Source organism: Mesitornis unicolor, unplaced genomic scaffold (assembly GCF_000695765.1).
Source record: "Mesitornis unicolor isolate BGI_N332 unplaced genomic scaffold, ASM69576v1 scaffold42756, whole genome shotgun sequence".
Lineage (NCBI taxonomy): Eukaryota > Metazoa > Chordata > Aves > Mesitornithiformes > Mesitornithidae > Mesitornis > Mesitornis unicolor.
The window spans coordinates 18,293-32,375 of record NW_010189724.1 but is presented as its reverse complement, the minus strand read 5'-3'; the positions used below and the strand labels follow the sequence as shown (position 1 = coordinate 32,375).

The window sequence follows — 14,083 nt, the reverse complement described above, 5'->3', positions numbered from 1 at the left end:
TTGCACTAGGCACACTGAACATTCACTGAATACACTTCAAATGTTTTTAACCCAGTATTTGACTGGGTTAAGTCATCAAACAGGGACAAATTTAGCTTTGCTTTGGCCACCAAACAAGCTAAAAGCTTTATTCTTTTGCACTCATATCCAGTCTAAAACTATTTCTGAAACATCTGTGCTAAGATTACTCATACACTGAGTATGAATGGCTCAAGCGCAGAAAGATGTACAGTTTTCGTGCTTTTTGAAATAAGGCAGATTTCTGAATTTACCCTCCCCCAAATTGGGATCTCTGCTCTTTGCTGTAACTCCTTTTTTACCATGAGCAAATGACTTTGGGGCAAGATTTTTCTGTGCAAACCTCAGAAAAGTACTTCCTCCTATGCAGTCATCTCAACACAATTTGAACATCCTGACATGCCTCATGAAACCCTGCTCAAGCGCTTTTTAAGAAGTGGCTAGATCTTCCTCCTTACCCCAACACCCTTCCCAGCTTCCCCGAAGTCAGCTTGGCCACAAAGTCAGCTTGGCCTTCCTCAGAGATGTCATAATTTGGGGTATCTGCCCAAGAACCTGCAGATTGTTCCACATATGGCTCTCTTACAAAACCTGGCGCTTCATGGATTAACCATAATGTAAGGTTAGCTGTTTAAGAAATAGGAAGGCTTTGATCTTTTGAGTAGAAATACAGAGATTAAAAGGCTACTTAGAAAACTAAAGAAAGATTGATAACACAGCAAACTTCAGCAGAGAAGCTGCTTTAAATTAACTCTTTGAAGCCTGATTCTCTCCCTCCCTCCCTCCCTCTCAGTATGCACGTAAGTAACCATTTGGCTGTCAATGTGGAAAAATAACTGATGTCAGATGATGCACTCTGGATATTATGCCAAGTTCCAGTGACAAATCACACAACTATTGAAATGGACGATTAGAGAGCGGGTAAGTGCTTGGGTTGGGCCATATCGCTCTTTTAGTAGGACGAGAGGTGCCAACTGTGCCTATGATTCATAGCGAGGGCTTTGTGAAGCTGGTGTAGGTGTGCCACTGGAATGCAAGGTGTGGGCAAGCCCCGTCTTTCGGCTGTGTGCAAAAGTGTAGGAGATAACCAAAACCATCTTATTTGTTCATAGGGGAAGTTGCTGTGTTTCAGAATTTATACTGGATTCAGTCCACATAAGATGAACGTGCCAAAAAAGTCTCTGGACATCTTTTAGCTGGGCTATCAGGAGCTAACTGTTAGTTAGCTGTGTAGTTAACTGATGATCTACACATCACATTCAGTGAGCATAGAAATTATATTTCGGACAGAGTTGTATATTTGAAGCCAAAAGTGCAAAGCAGGGAGGAAATCTTAAAGCCACTGATGAAAATCTAAAAAACAATACCCAGTTAGGACAGTGTCAGAACCGATCACAGTCTACTCTCTAGTCTGAATAGCTAAATTCAAAGAAAAAAAAGAATCAAAATTTTAACCAAAAACTTCTTGTGAGTTTTCTTGTTATTTGCAGCAACTGCAATTTGGAGAAACATTCCTTCAGGCTCATCCTCCTAGGGCTGGCCAAAATCTGTTCTTCTTATTTAAGTGCAGTGCTTAATTAGAAAGTTATATTATGTGTAATATCTTGATATTATGTTTAATGCCTTGAATAAGCTAGAAATTAATGACTTAAACACTGCAGAACATCTCATACTGTCTTGTGAGCAATTTTGAGGACAAAATTAAAATTTAATTTGACAAACTGGAGAAATGGTCTGAACGTAACTAAGTAAAATTTGTACTGTCAATTGTAAAATACTGCAATTAGGAAGGAGAGCTCAAGTAAAATGGGAATAGACAGGAGCCTTATTTCCTCCTGGTTTGCGTAAATGACTTTTAACTTGTATGCTGTCAGGAATCAAATTCCTAAGTATCAACTTTTGTTTTCTGCTATGGATCCTGGGAGTCTTCCTCAAGAGAACTGGTCACCCAGAAGTGCTGACTTTTCTCCTTTGAGCATTTCTATGGTAGAACGTAGAACAAGGGGAAATGAGCTGCTGCTGAATGGGCTGCACCCTGATATCTGGCAATGGCAAAAACCCTTCTTCAAAGAATATATATATATATATATATATACATACACACGCACTATAAAGGGAATGAGTAGATGATTCTACATAATAAATTGATTCCCAAGCTGATTAAAAATGGAGTGGTCTGAAATCATTTGGGAAATGTCCAAAATAGTTGCTTATCTCTTCTGTTGTGGAGGTCAGTGAATTGAGATGAATAATAAACTGCATTTTTCAGGAGTGTGTCCTACTGGAATCAAGGACATAATGCTGAAGAATTTATGTGTACTACAGGCTAAACAGGAAGAGTGACTGAGGAAAACAGAAGAGCTTTATCAGATTTTCCTCTTGGATTTCTCTTGTGTATTTGTAGCTAACAAAGTTTTGCTGTTCTGTAATATATGTCAATTTTTTGGGTAATTTGCAGTATTCCTCTTCTGGTGAGAAGTGCATTTGATCACTGTGTCTGTTTATGTGAAATACATGAAGTGAAATTCTGGCCCCAACAACTCAGTGAAGCCAGGGTGTTGCCAGAAGAGGATGAGTGACTTGATCAGCATCATGTTGGAGGTCTGTTAGAGGGCTGGAGGTAGGAACCTGTGTCGTCTCCTTCCCAGTCCCATATGAAGAGAAGTGAGGGGCATTATAAATTTGTCCTGTCTATCATTGTTATCTTTGAAAGAAATAACTCCTTAGATTTCATAAACCTCATAAATATTCCCAGCTGTCACATACCAATCTTTTTAATTCTGGGCTCAGTTAGAGATGACTACGAAGATCCTTGTACTCATAGCTCTTTGACAAAATGAACAGAGGAGACAAATAACCAGGACAAACTTTCTGGCTTTTGGCACATTTAAGAAGTTCACTTCATGCCTTCTTCTGTCAGTTCCCTTGGCAAAGGGACTATCTCCCCACTCCTTTCTCACCTGGCTTCATGCCACAGTTGGCCAGAGTGAACAGAGCACAACGGAGGAGAAATACATATGTAACCTTCTACTCTGATATAATGGAGGAATATCTTCTTCCTCTTCAATTTGCAAGACAGACAGTTTGTGAAATGGACAAGATTTTACTACTAGCAATTGTAAAAACTCACAGTCACATTTATTGTTCTCACTATACAAAACTGTCACAGGGTGTCTGAATTCTTTATGGTTATGAGCACATTCAATGATGATACATGGAAAAAATATGGACACATTTATTTTTTGGAAGTAACTGACCAGAAAATAACCTCCTGTGAACAAACTCCAGCACTGTACAACAGGCAGAGGAGAAGCCAGCCAGAACTGAAGAACACAACAAACAGAAATTCTTTGGATGTAGCATGCTGGCTTTAGCCAACATGACCAACTGCATTGTCCACAGCAGAACTCCACTCCCACTGGGTCTGCATAACTGCAGTGTGAGTTCCCAAAGCTTCCTACTGCATTTTCAAGAGAAGCAACTGTGGGTAACTACACAAAGGTGGTCATACATCGGTACTAGTCATGGGTACTCTGCAATAGCAGGCCAAATGCACGTGAATAGCATTCCTTATTGGCACCGAAACTGTACTATATGCACATTCTTTCATTTCACTTCCTTTATCAAGGAACTGATATCAAGACTGGGTCTTTTTTATTGAACTATTCCACAGATTCATATTGATAGGGTCAGTAAGTTCTCAAAAAGAGAGATCCCAAATGGATGAATCAGCTATTATTTGCCGTAGAGACTACATGGAAGCTAGACTGGAGCAGACTGCTGGGGATACACAGTGTGCATGCCACCTGTGCTCTCAAGAGCACAGAAAGATCATTTCCATGTTAATGCGGTTGTGATAGGTACTAGGTATGCTGTAATTTCTCTTTCTTCTAAGTCCTATTTTGTCAAACAAAGAACTCCACGTTCTTAGGAAGCAGAACAGAAACCACTCAGAAATCACATCACGGGAGAGAGGTATTTGAAAACACAGTATTCAAAATGCTATGTGCTTTGTAAAACAGGTTTCTGCACAGCAGCATCAGACACCATTACCAAGCACTTCTTGTAATCCTAAGGAAGGGAAAGAAGAATAATCAATGGAGCACCGTGTTACCAATGGGCAAAAATTTGTGTGCTAAACAATGCCCATAGAAGCAGATCCACTGTGCTTCTGGTTTCTTCTCAACCAATGTAAAACGCATTGAGGGTGTAGGTGCTGTGAACCCAGTCCAGTGCTCATGGAGAACTGAACATGCCTGGGGCAGCGGACTTGGTTCTCCTGTTTCCAAGAACTTCTGAAGGCACTGAAGCTTTACTTTAAAAGGTAAAAGAGTTTTTTCCTCTTTCTGTTTTAAACAAAATTGTTTCCCCCTTCCTTCCTTCTCTTCCCATTAGTCCTTATGTATTTGAAAGCAATTCAAAGATCTTTTTTTATAAAATGCAGAAGTGTGTTCCCTTTCTGAGAAAAAAAAGATCTTTCAAACGTCAACTGCAAAGAAAACTTTGAAGAAAAAGCAAGCAATTGGAAACAGTCCTTTAAGATGGACACAATCAAGCAATCCTAACTACGCAGTGGCCACTAGTGTGTTGCTACTGCCCACGATCTGAGTTACTCAGGAGACCAACATTCAAAATACTACTTGTTGCAAAATAAGGAACAATTTAGAGGGAATTACTGAAGGATTAATTACCTTTAAACTACACTTTCAACTTCAAGGACTTGATCTAGAACTCCCTGAAGTCAATGGAAGGATTACACAAATTGTTATGACTCTTTAAAGAACTCCACTGATGTGAAATTTTACATAGTATCATTCCACTAACACTTAATACTTGTTGCTTTGATGCACTTCACTGCTAAAATGAAAGAGGAGAAGGAAGCTACTGTACTGATGCTCCACTTAAGGTAATAAGTAAAAAGACATCCATGTTAAATGTAATTAGTTAATACAAATTAAGATGATTACATGTTCTATTGTCAAGATCATTCAAAGAGTTATTTGCTTTTGTCATTGAACAGTGCTACATTAGTTCTCATAATCTGGTTAGTGCATTAGCACTAAGTAAATCCTATTGATTCAGCAGATAAAATGGACCCAAGTAATCTTCGTATTTTGCTGATTTCCCTTATATTAATTTAACATTTAACTCAGTATACGGATTATCAAAGAAGAGGTGTTGATTAATTACACATTTTGAAGAAAGAAAATATTGTATTGGAAATGTGTTGATAAAAGCAGTTTTGCTGTACATTTGCAGTGTACATTAGGTGAATTTTTCACAGAAGTCCTTATTTACATGGAAGTTGTGAGGAAACAGAAAAGCTGTGGATTCCAAGTACACCACTTTTCCAAAAATAATGCTGAGTGAGGAGACTCTTATTCCAAGATAACACTGCACAACAAGTGCATATCTAGCCAAAACAGTGGTGCGGAAGATGTGTGGGACAGAAAGGAGTCCAGAAAGTAGGAGAAAAATCACACAATTTGACCTAATTTCTACAAGCTGTTTATAAAGGCAGGGTAACATGTGCCCTAAAAAATGAAGCTCTCATTACCACTTCCCCCAGGATTCCTCCTCTAACGTGTCATTGTTTTAATCCACTCCACAGACAGTGCAAGTAATATTTCTTTGTGACATACGCTTGCTTGCTGAGCCATTTATGCCATGGATGATCTTCTTCAGCAATACTATTTTTTAAATTTACTGTGGGATTTGACTCTGGTTTCACTTGTATGTGTGGAAATGAGGAGTAATTCCATTGTGATGCAAAAGCTGTCTGAGATCAGAAACCTACATGCCACCTAGAAAGTCCAAGTAACGCAACAGTCTCCTGAATAATGACCTGCTGTTGCTTTAGTGAGCAATAATGATGGCAATATGTGGTCCTGAGTCAGAGTGAGTAGAGAAACTGCTGAGGTAAGGCTGGTGCTGAGTGAGCTGAAAGGCAGATGCCTGCTTTGTCAGGATTTATTGGTCTTTATCGCTTAGTGGCAGAACCTGACGAAAATTCATTGCTTATTCAGATGCCTCAAGTACCTACCAAAGCCAGGTGGGATGAATCCAGGACTTAGATCTGCATGCAGTGCACTGCAGCATCAGCTTCCCTTTCTCTAGGACATCTGAGAATTGTTCAAGAATTCCAAGCAGATCTTTCAGGAGAAAGAACAGGAACTTAACCTGGGGCAAAAGAGCCTTAGAATTTGGTCTGGACACAGGAAAAGAGGCTTAGATCTGCGTATTACATATCTCTAGTGAGTGTCCTTAACACTGACACTCTTAACACTAACACAGCCTACATTTTAGCCATCTCTTGTAGGACTGTAAAGGTTTTCAAATTTGCTAAATTACATAAGAAAATTATTCTGTGCTCAGTTCTAGACTGTAGTGTTATTTCAGGGCCTTCTGGAACTCTGAAACATAAAAAACACATGACCAGAGAATCTAGGTATTAATGTTAAAAAGTAATAAAATTACTTTTTGCCTGAAATTATTATTTCTGTGCAATTCCAGAGGAAGGCAGCACAGTCACTCTTCAACACTAATAACCAATAGGGAACCCTGCCTTCAGTGCAAGAATTTGATTAAAAAGTCTGGAAATGGAACATTATTAGTAACTCTGCCTGATAAAGCAGTGCCCTTTGCAGAAAATAGTAGTTTAACAGATGCTACTTTTTCACAGAGAAATCCAGCTTTCATCAAGATGATGATAAAACACCAGGCAGCAGCACTGGGAGGCAGACAGAGACAGGTCTCTAACTGGATGTCAGGAGAAGGAAAGTCTCTGTAGCTTTTGCAGCATGCAGGGACTAACAGGTCAGCCCCCAGACTCCATGGCTCCCGGCCTGCAAAGATCTCTACCACTCAGAAGGGTGCAGCACTTTCCAAAGAAACTCCCTGACCTGCCTTTTTCCCTGCCTTACCTTTTTCTTGGGATCTGCCCTGTGATAGTATCCACATGGCTGGTCCCAGAGACAGAACTGAGATAACCATACTCTCCACACACTCATACCCGTATCTCTACCCATACCCAACCCATGCCTCCCTCATATCCAACTTAATGGGAGTTCAGACTCTCCCTGCAATCCCTTAGGCCATGCTATTTGCCAGAGTCAGGTCTTGCACAGCCAGGTGGGTAGATGACTGCATACCTAATGGTGGAGAGGTGCTGGGCGGTGAGCACACCCTGCCTTGCACTTCACCGTACAGGGCTCAGCGGGGACCTTGGGTTTTTGGCAGACGAGCAATGAGCACAGAATAGGAACGTGGATGCAGCCTGTCACCTTACTACTATGGTTTAAGTCTGTTTAAAGGGTGTCAGTGCACACTGCCCACCTCCTAGTCCTTCATTTATTCTTCTGAGATGCCAGAGCGCATAGAGAAGCTTGCACAAAATCTGTAGGGATGGGAGCAGGCTTTGTGCCCAGGCAGAGTGCTGTTTGCCATTTGATACAGTATTTCCAGAGGAATAAATGACAACTGATCTGATGGATCCTGGTGCCTGACTTTTAGTAAAAACATTGAGACACATTCTACTTGCAATGTAAAAAACATTTCCTCCATGCTGTGAGATTATCTTAACAAGCGCCACATCAACCCTTCCTAATCAGAAAGATGTGGTGTTATTTTTAAACCTGCCAAAAAAATTTAAGCCAAATTGTGTGGGATATTATGGTTACAGGGCCTCAAAAGAGTTATTTGTCTCTGTTTATTTTATTAAATGTTCCTAGACATACCCTTAGGATGACAGATCAATAAGTGCCTTTGCGGTTTCCTGATAAAAGGCAGCAATTATTTTCTTCTATTACAATATAAGCATAACCCAATTTTACTCATCTATCATGTGTGTAATGGTAATAAAGCAGCATCACCATGTGTTTATTTTACTTTCACTTTATCTTTTGTTTTGGTGATCTTTTGTTTTCATTTCACATTCTTCCAACTGTTTGTGCCTTTCACTTTGACAGGAGTGGCGACCAGCTTTCTTGCTTTAGGACACTTGTTGGGAACATGATGGCAAAAGCGTCTTTTTCCTGTGAAGTGGATGGTGTACTTTAGGCTGTCACCTGAACTTACATATAGAAGACACAAAGCCACAGGATCTTTACAGAGCAGAATCTGGATTTCATTTTTAGAGGTGTTCTTCCATAGAAGTCAATAGTGATTGAAGTTGTGTATCAGAGAAGAATTGGGCTCACAATTGTTTAGCATATAAGAGACACAGAAAGGCTAAAAAAAGCCCGTAAGATCATGATCCAACTAATGACAATTGGAATGTATAGTTGAGATGGTCAAGACATTTTCCTCAACACATTTTCCTCACTTGGAAAGAAGGATCACACTTAATCCTTGATAGAGGTGAACACCATTGGACTATGTCTGCAAATGAAGTAAGCAGCATTTGTCTCCTCATCGAAGTACTCCTCTGCTTTGAGGAAAACAACACCAGGGCTGACAGTGACTAACTGGGATCAAATAAACTCTGCTAAAAGCATACATCCAGTTTTCTCTTCATTGTGGGTGAAGACATTCCTGAACAGTGATTCAAAACCTTCCAGTGCAGCTACCTTTCAGATATCCTTGTCCTGATTTGGGCAATAAAACCCCTTTACTGTGACTCCAAATTTTTCTTTTAATTCAAAGCCAGTTCTGTTTCCTCCGTGCTGTCATTGAAGTGGCAGCCAGCTCTTCAGTAAAGGAAGTTATTAGGAAGTGCTAACTGGTCACAGCTCTGCTGAGGTACATCTGGTATCAATCAGATGTGCCATCCGATTCACTTTTCTTAGCCCTGACTTCAATAAGTCTGGGCTTTGGCTTATTATGTATTTCACTTAAACACAACTGGAAATGCTTTATTTTGATTTTATAAAGTTTTCCATGAGCACCGGTATAGGTGAAGCACAGTCGTGTCTGGATTTATATCTTGTGGTTGGTTGACTTTGCTGCCCAACTAAGCTCTGACGGAGACTTTTCCCATGGGTGAGCAATATCTGCTTTGGTCCCTGTGAGTCCTTCTGATGTTTATAAAGGGGCTCCTTACACTTCATCAGTTTCCACAGCCTGAGCATATATTGGATCTGTCTCTGTGCTCACACCAGGATTCACATCTTTAAGATTACTTATTGTGGAGGTTGTAAGGACAACTAACAGAAAGACAGGAATACAATAGCCTGACCGCATAAACTTTATTCCTTTGGAAACAAGGCTAAAAAAACTAACCAATTTTGTCAACCACATCAAGATGAGTTGAAATATTTTTTTCAGATCTGAGAAGAATAAGTTGAGGAAGTGTTTTGGACATTTTATTCTAGTTTAGTTTGGTCTAATTCTACCTTTAGCAGCCTCAGACTAAACAGTCCTGAGGGACAGCCACTTAAAAAGATGGACTACCTAAAGTCCAACAAAATAATGTACAATTGTCTTGGGGGACTCTTTTTCATAACATGAAATGGCCCTTATCAATCAGACTCTAACTGTAAATTATCAGATAGCACTCCCTTGCAAACATTGCTGAAGGCTCATTTTTCTTTTTAATGTTGAAGTTAGTGGTATACCATATTCACTGCTCTACTGTTTTCACTGTCCTATGACTTAATCTCACAGTGGTCAGTGCCTTTCGCTTGCATCAGTGGTCTGTGGTTTCATTCTTTCAACATCAAAGAGAAAGATCATCTTGGCTATATTACAAAAACCAAGTTTTGAATTTTGCCAGAATAAACTGTGACAAACTCAGAGTTTATAAAAGCTTTCTTTTAAGTTGAAGGTGACTTGCAAAGGGGAAAAAATGGGTTATGCCCTCATTTACATTTTTATGATGTACAAAAAAGGGCCTAAGAAGAGTTGATGGGTTCAGGATTCTTTTTTTTAATTATTATTATTTTATCTACAGCAAAATCAAGGAAGACCAGAGTTGACATTCCTGATACAAGCATTAGATATGATGGGCTTTCCTTCTTCTGCCTGCTCCTTCCCTTCCCTCACCTTCCAACCTTACAGGTCTATTTTATACACCTGAGAAGAACAAGCGTATAAAGGATGCCTGGCAAATTCTTGCCACACTTCTTGGCCAACTGAAACCCAAAAAAACCTCACAGGACACTTTTCATTGGAGTCTTAATGAGTCCTCTGGAATAAAGCAAAGGAAACGGAACAGCAAAGCTTGAGTCTAGATATTTCAGTGTTAAGCAAACAATGAGGACAGAAATTTCTGACTGCCTTTATGCCATTTAAAGGAACCACAAAAAATCACAGAAACATTTTTCCCTTTATCAATTTAATGTAGCAGAAATCAAGAGTTCTGATGACATTTCTTGAAAATGGGCAGCTATAATAAACCGTCTGCAGTATAAGACATTCAGTTCTGATATGCAAAGCAGCAGCAGACTCTGGAAAAGCTTTTGAAACTGGAAAGTACTTCCCAGCATGTGAAAAGTGGCAAATTATTCTGTCAATATTTTAATGGTATACTTTGCTATGAAAAGATCACCTTATGAAACAGGTGTATAGGCAAGAACAGAATGAGACAAGTTAAAGGCCACAAGCTTTAAAGACAGTCTCTCACAAATAAAATGCCCCAGGAATAAGGAAAAAAAAAAGTTATTTCAGATTTCAGAGAAGAACAATCTTCATTGTTAAAAACGAACTGAAAAATGTAAAAAAAAAAAAAAGAAAGGATATTAAGACCTGAAACAAAAAATTAGGACAGCAGTAGCACAGTGAAGAAAGGTAAAAAGTTACTGTGTTAAATGATTTCTAACTTCCTTTTAGTTCCTGAAAATTGCCTTTCCCCCTAAAAAAAAGGGAATAAAACACTACATCTGCTATGGTTGCTGTATCAGCATCCACTGGCAATGCTTACATCTGTGTGGGACACCTGAAGCCTGTGATAAGCACTTGTCCCCCGAATGCCAAGGCTGTTGTGATATGCTCAGACGGGCTTGGACCCCACCTCTGAGCACATTCCTGCAATGAGGAGAAGCCACAGCAGCTCTGTAATGGCTGCTTCTCCCCAGACCGTCCCTGTCTCACCCTGGCAGTGAAGAGCAGCCCTTCTCTTTCATGCAAGAGGCTCCCATCTCCAACACAGGGCATGTGCCACCGTCCTGTCCTGATGCCCTGTGGTGGGCAGCTGGGCTGAGGAGGACTCTGGTGGTATAGAGCTGGTGAAAGCCTGTGGCTCCCACTCTTACCAGAAGCAATCCCAGCAATGGGGCATGACACATCCCATCTGGCCCCAAACGCAGTTTGAGCTGTTGCTCCGTACTGACACAGGCCTCATCCTGGCTCATGAGGCTGAGCAGAGTCCCATCCTAATGGCTCTGGCACCGCTCTCTGCTAAAGGACAGCATGCCACCTCTGAGCTCTGGTTTTCTTGTATTTGAGAAAAGAAAGCTTCCCAGAGATTACATTTAAGGCCCTGCTGCATAAGCAGGAACAATTAAAACCTCTAACATTTTGTGTTTCAAAAGAAATCTTAAAAGTACTTGATTTCCAGATTCTGTATTTCCTTTATAAGAGCTGACACCAGCCAGAAGGGAAGAAATAACTTCTGTGCTTCCTTCACTCACAGTATTTCAGATGGTTGGAGAACAGCAACCACCTGAACACACAGTGTACAGAGTGGCAACCATCCCACTTGAGACTATCCATATCCTCTTTCAGATACACTTTTCATAGACACTTCTTTCATTAAGAAAATGGACTTCAGTGGGACCATTTATGTATCAAGCATGAGTAATTGTATTACAATCTGGCTCTTCACAGCATGTTCCAATCCAACTCTTTAATTTTTTTCTAAAGAGGGCAGTGATTCAGCCTTAACACAGTCTAAAATATGAGTGATATTTTCAGGGACTCCTCAGTGCACATGGATATGAATGTTAATGAATACTTTTTTGAGACACTGAAAGAAGTAACTGCCTAATGTTCCATTTATCTGCATCACAGTCTCTCAAGAACGCAAAAAAATAATTACTTACAAAAATAATTACTTACAAATAAAGTAAACAAAAAATATTTTTCTCAGTTCCACTAATACTTTCTTAGCACCATAAGGACCTCAGTGATTTTCATAGTCAATTTACAGGAACTAATCCTTACAGAGATGAATCATCAGAAATGCCAAAGAATCTGAAAAGATCAGGGACTTACATTTTGTAACTGAAACTAAGGGGATGGCTACCTTGCAATGGAGTAGAGAAAGAGAAAATGGAAGTCCCAAAATGTAACAAATTAATTGTCACTTACTGTGTTCAAGCAGTACTTGCTCTCTTTCCCGTAAAAGTGCTGGAGACATTTCATGTTCTGCTTGTTGACAATCTTGTTGAAGAACTCGTTGATGGTTCGCACGGAGACGGCGCAGACAGCAGATCTGTTCGTTGGTTCGGAAGAGTCTGGTTTGCTTTGTGCAAAAACACCGTAGAGAATATCGTCGTTCAACCCAAGGCCCATTTCATGGGCTAGAGATGCACCTGGCTTGCTTACGTAGGCAGCCTGCAAAATGTTGAATACCTCTTTTCGGATGGACCTCCTCCTCCGCTTTTCGGTAAAAATACACTCAAGGGGCATTTCCATGTAAGAACGCATCTCTGAGTCTAAAGTGCAGAAGCGGATAATTCTAGTGTGAAAAGCCTGGGAGTCGAGAGATTCCCTCTGGACAGTCAGAAAATAGACAAAGTGATCATTTTCAAAGGCATGGACATACCTAATGGGATACGTGTCGCGGAACTGAGGGAGGATATCTATATAAGACTGATCTGTGAGAAATTCAAAGCCATCCTGTGTTTCTTTCAATCTTCTAACCGATATTGAATGCAGCACATGAGGAGGCTGAAATGTAGATGTCACAGTATTTCCAACAAAGAAGTTGACAAACCTGTCCTTTTCAGTTACCAAAACTTTGGTTCCTAAAGTGCTTACAACACAGTCAGGACAAGTATCTGCTTCTCCATCCACCCGGGGTGAATACATGCAGTGCACCTCGCTCCTGATGTCCGCGGGGTTGTTAGGGTGAATGATGTGACGGTGGCAGACGCCTCTGGATACACTACCACAGCTGATGAGCTGATCATCATAATAAGTTTCCAACAGCAGCGCCATGTTGACATTATCCTTCCACACGCTGTTAGATAAATTGGCTTTATCTCTGCAGTCTTTGCATGGTGTGCAGTCAGGGTTCTCCAAAACAGGCCCAGTCTTGTACACAGAAATGTTCTGGAGCGTTTCATTTAGTACATAAATCTTGTTGACTGCTCCAATATAAACATGATGCTTGTATAAAACTACATTCTGAATTGGTGTTTCTGCAATGAAGTTAGGAAGATCATATTTTACAGTCAAATTCATCTCAGATTTTTTAGCTGCTTCTTTGCATTGTCCATGGCTCCTCTGCAGCAAGGCAAACAGGAATGCAATAAACCCAGAAGGATATGCAGTAAAAGGCTTCATTGTCATAGATTTAATCTGTCAAAATATATTTAAAGGAAATAGTGTTTACATTTCATATACTAAAACACCAGTTTATCAGTCAACAGAAATCTGTTTCTAGGCCGAGCTATTTCAGTCTAAGTGTCAGTCATTAATAGTCTTGTGCTAGAAACTGCTCTGATTACTCTTCTTTGTGGGTACCCATTTCCCTGCTTTCACAACAATCCGCAGAAGGATCTTCTTATGATGAATTTTGCAAGACCTCTCGGTGTGTTGTACAGCACCAGAAGAGAGATGACTCCTTCCACATTGGCGTTAAACCAGCTGACTGCTACAGTTTAGAGCAAGATGGTGCCTAGGTAGCTGACAGCAAATCTGCTCAGGACACAACTGCACACAAAGGAAGTTCCTTAAAGGGCTGAGCTGGTTCTTACCATCACTGCTCAAAAATCAGAAATAGGAAAAACATAAAATAAAGTGAAGATTTGAGCTGGAAGCAGGCTTCTCTTTTATTCTGCTGACATTTCTGACTAACCAAGGAAGAGACTTTTCTCCACCAGACCAAATGAAGAAACCCCTCTCTCTTCTCTCCAGCTCCCCAAATCACTGCCTTTCATAAGGGCCCATTTTGGAAAAAGAA

At 40.2% G+C, this 14,083-nt stretch overlaps 1 protein-coding gene across 1 annotated transcript in view; it reads right to left on the bottom strand.

Moving 5' to 3' along the window:
- Positions 1-13,473, bottom strand: part of MET (MET proto-oncogene, receptor tyrosine kinase) — a 69,472-nt gene extending 55,999 nt beyond the window's left edge. Inside the window, exon 1 of the mRNA XM_010186169.1 lies at positions 12,265-13,473. Within this exon, the coding sequence (XP_010184471.1) occupies positions 12,265-13,470 (1,206 nt within the window). The 5' untranslated portion in view covers positions 13,471-13,473. The remainder of the gene's footprint in view (positions 1-12,264) is intronic.
- Positions 13,474-14,083: the final 610 nt, after the last annotated feature.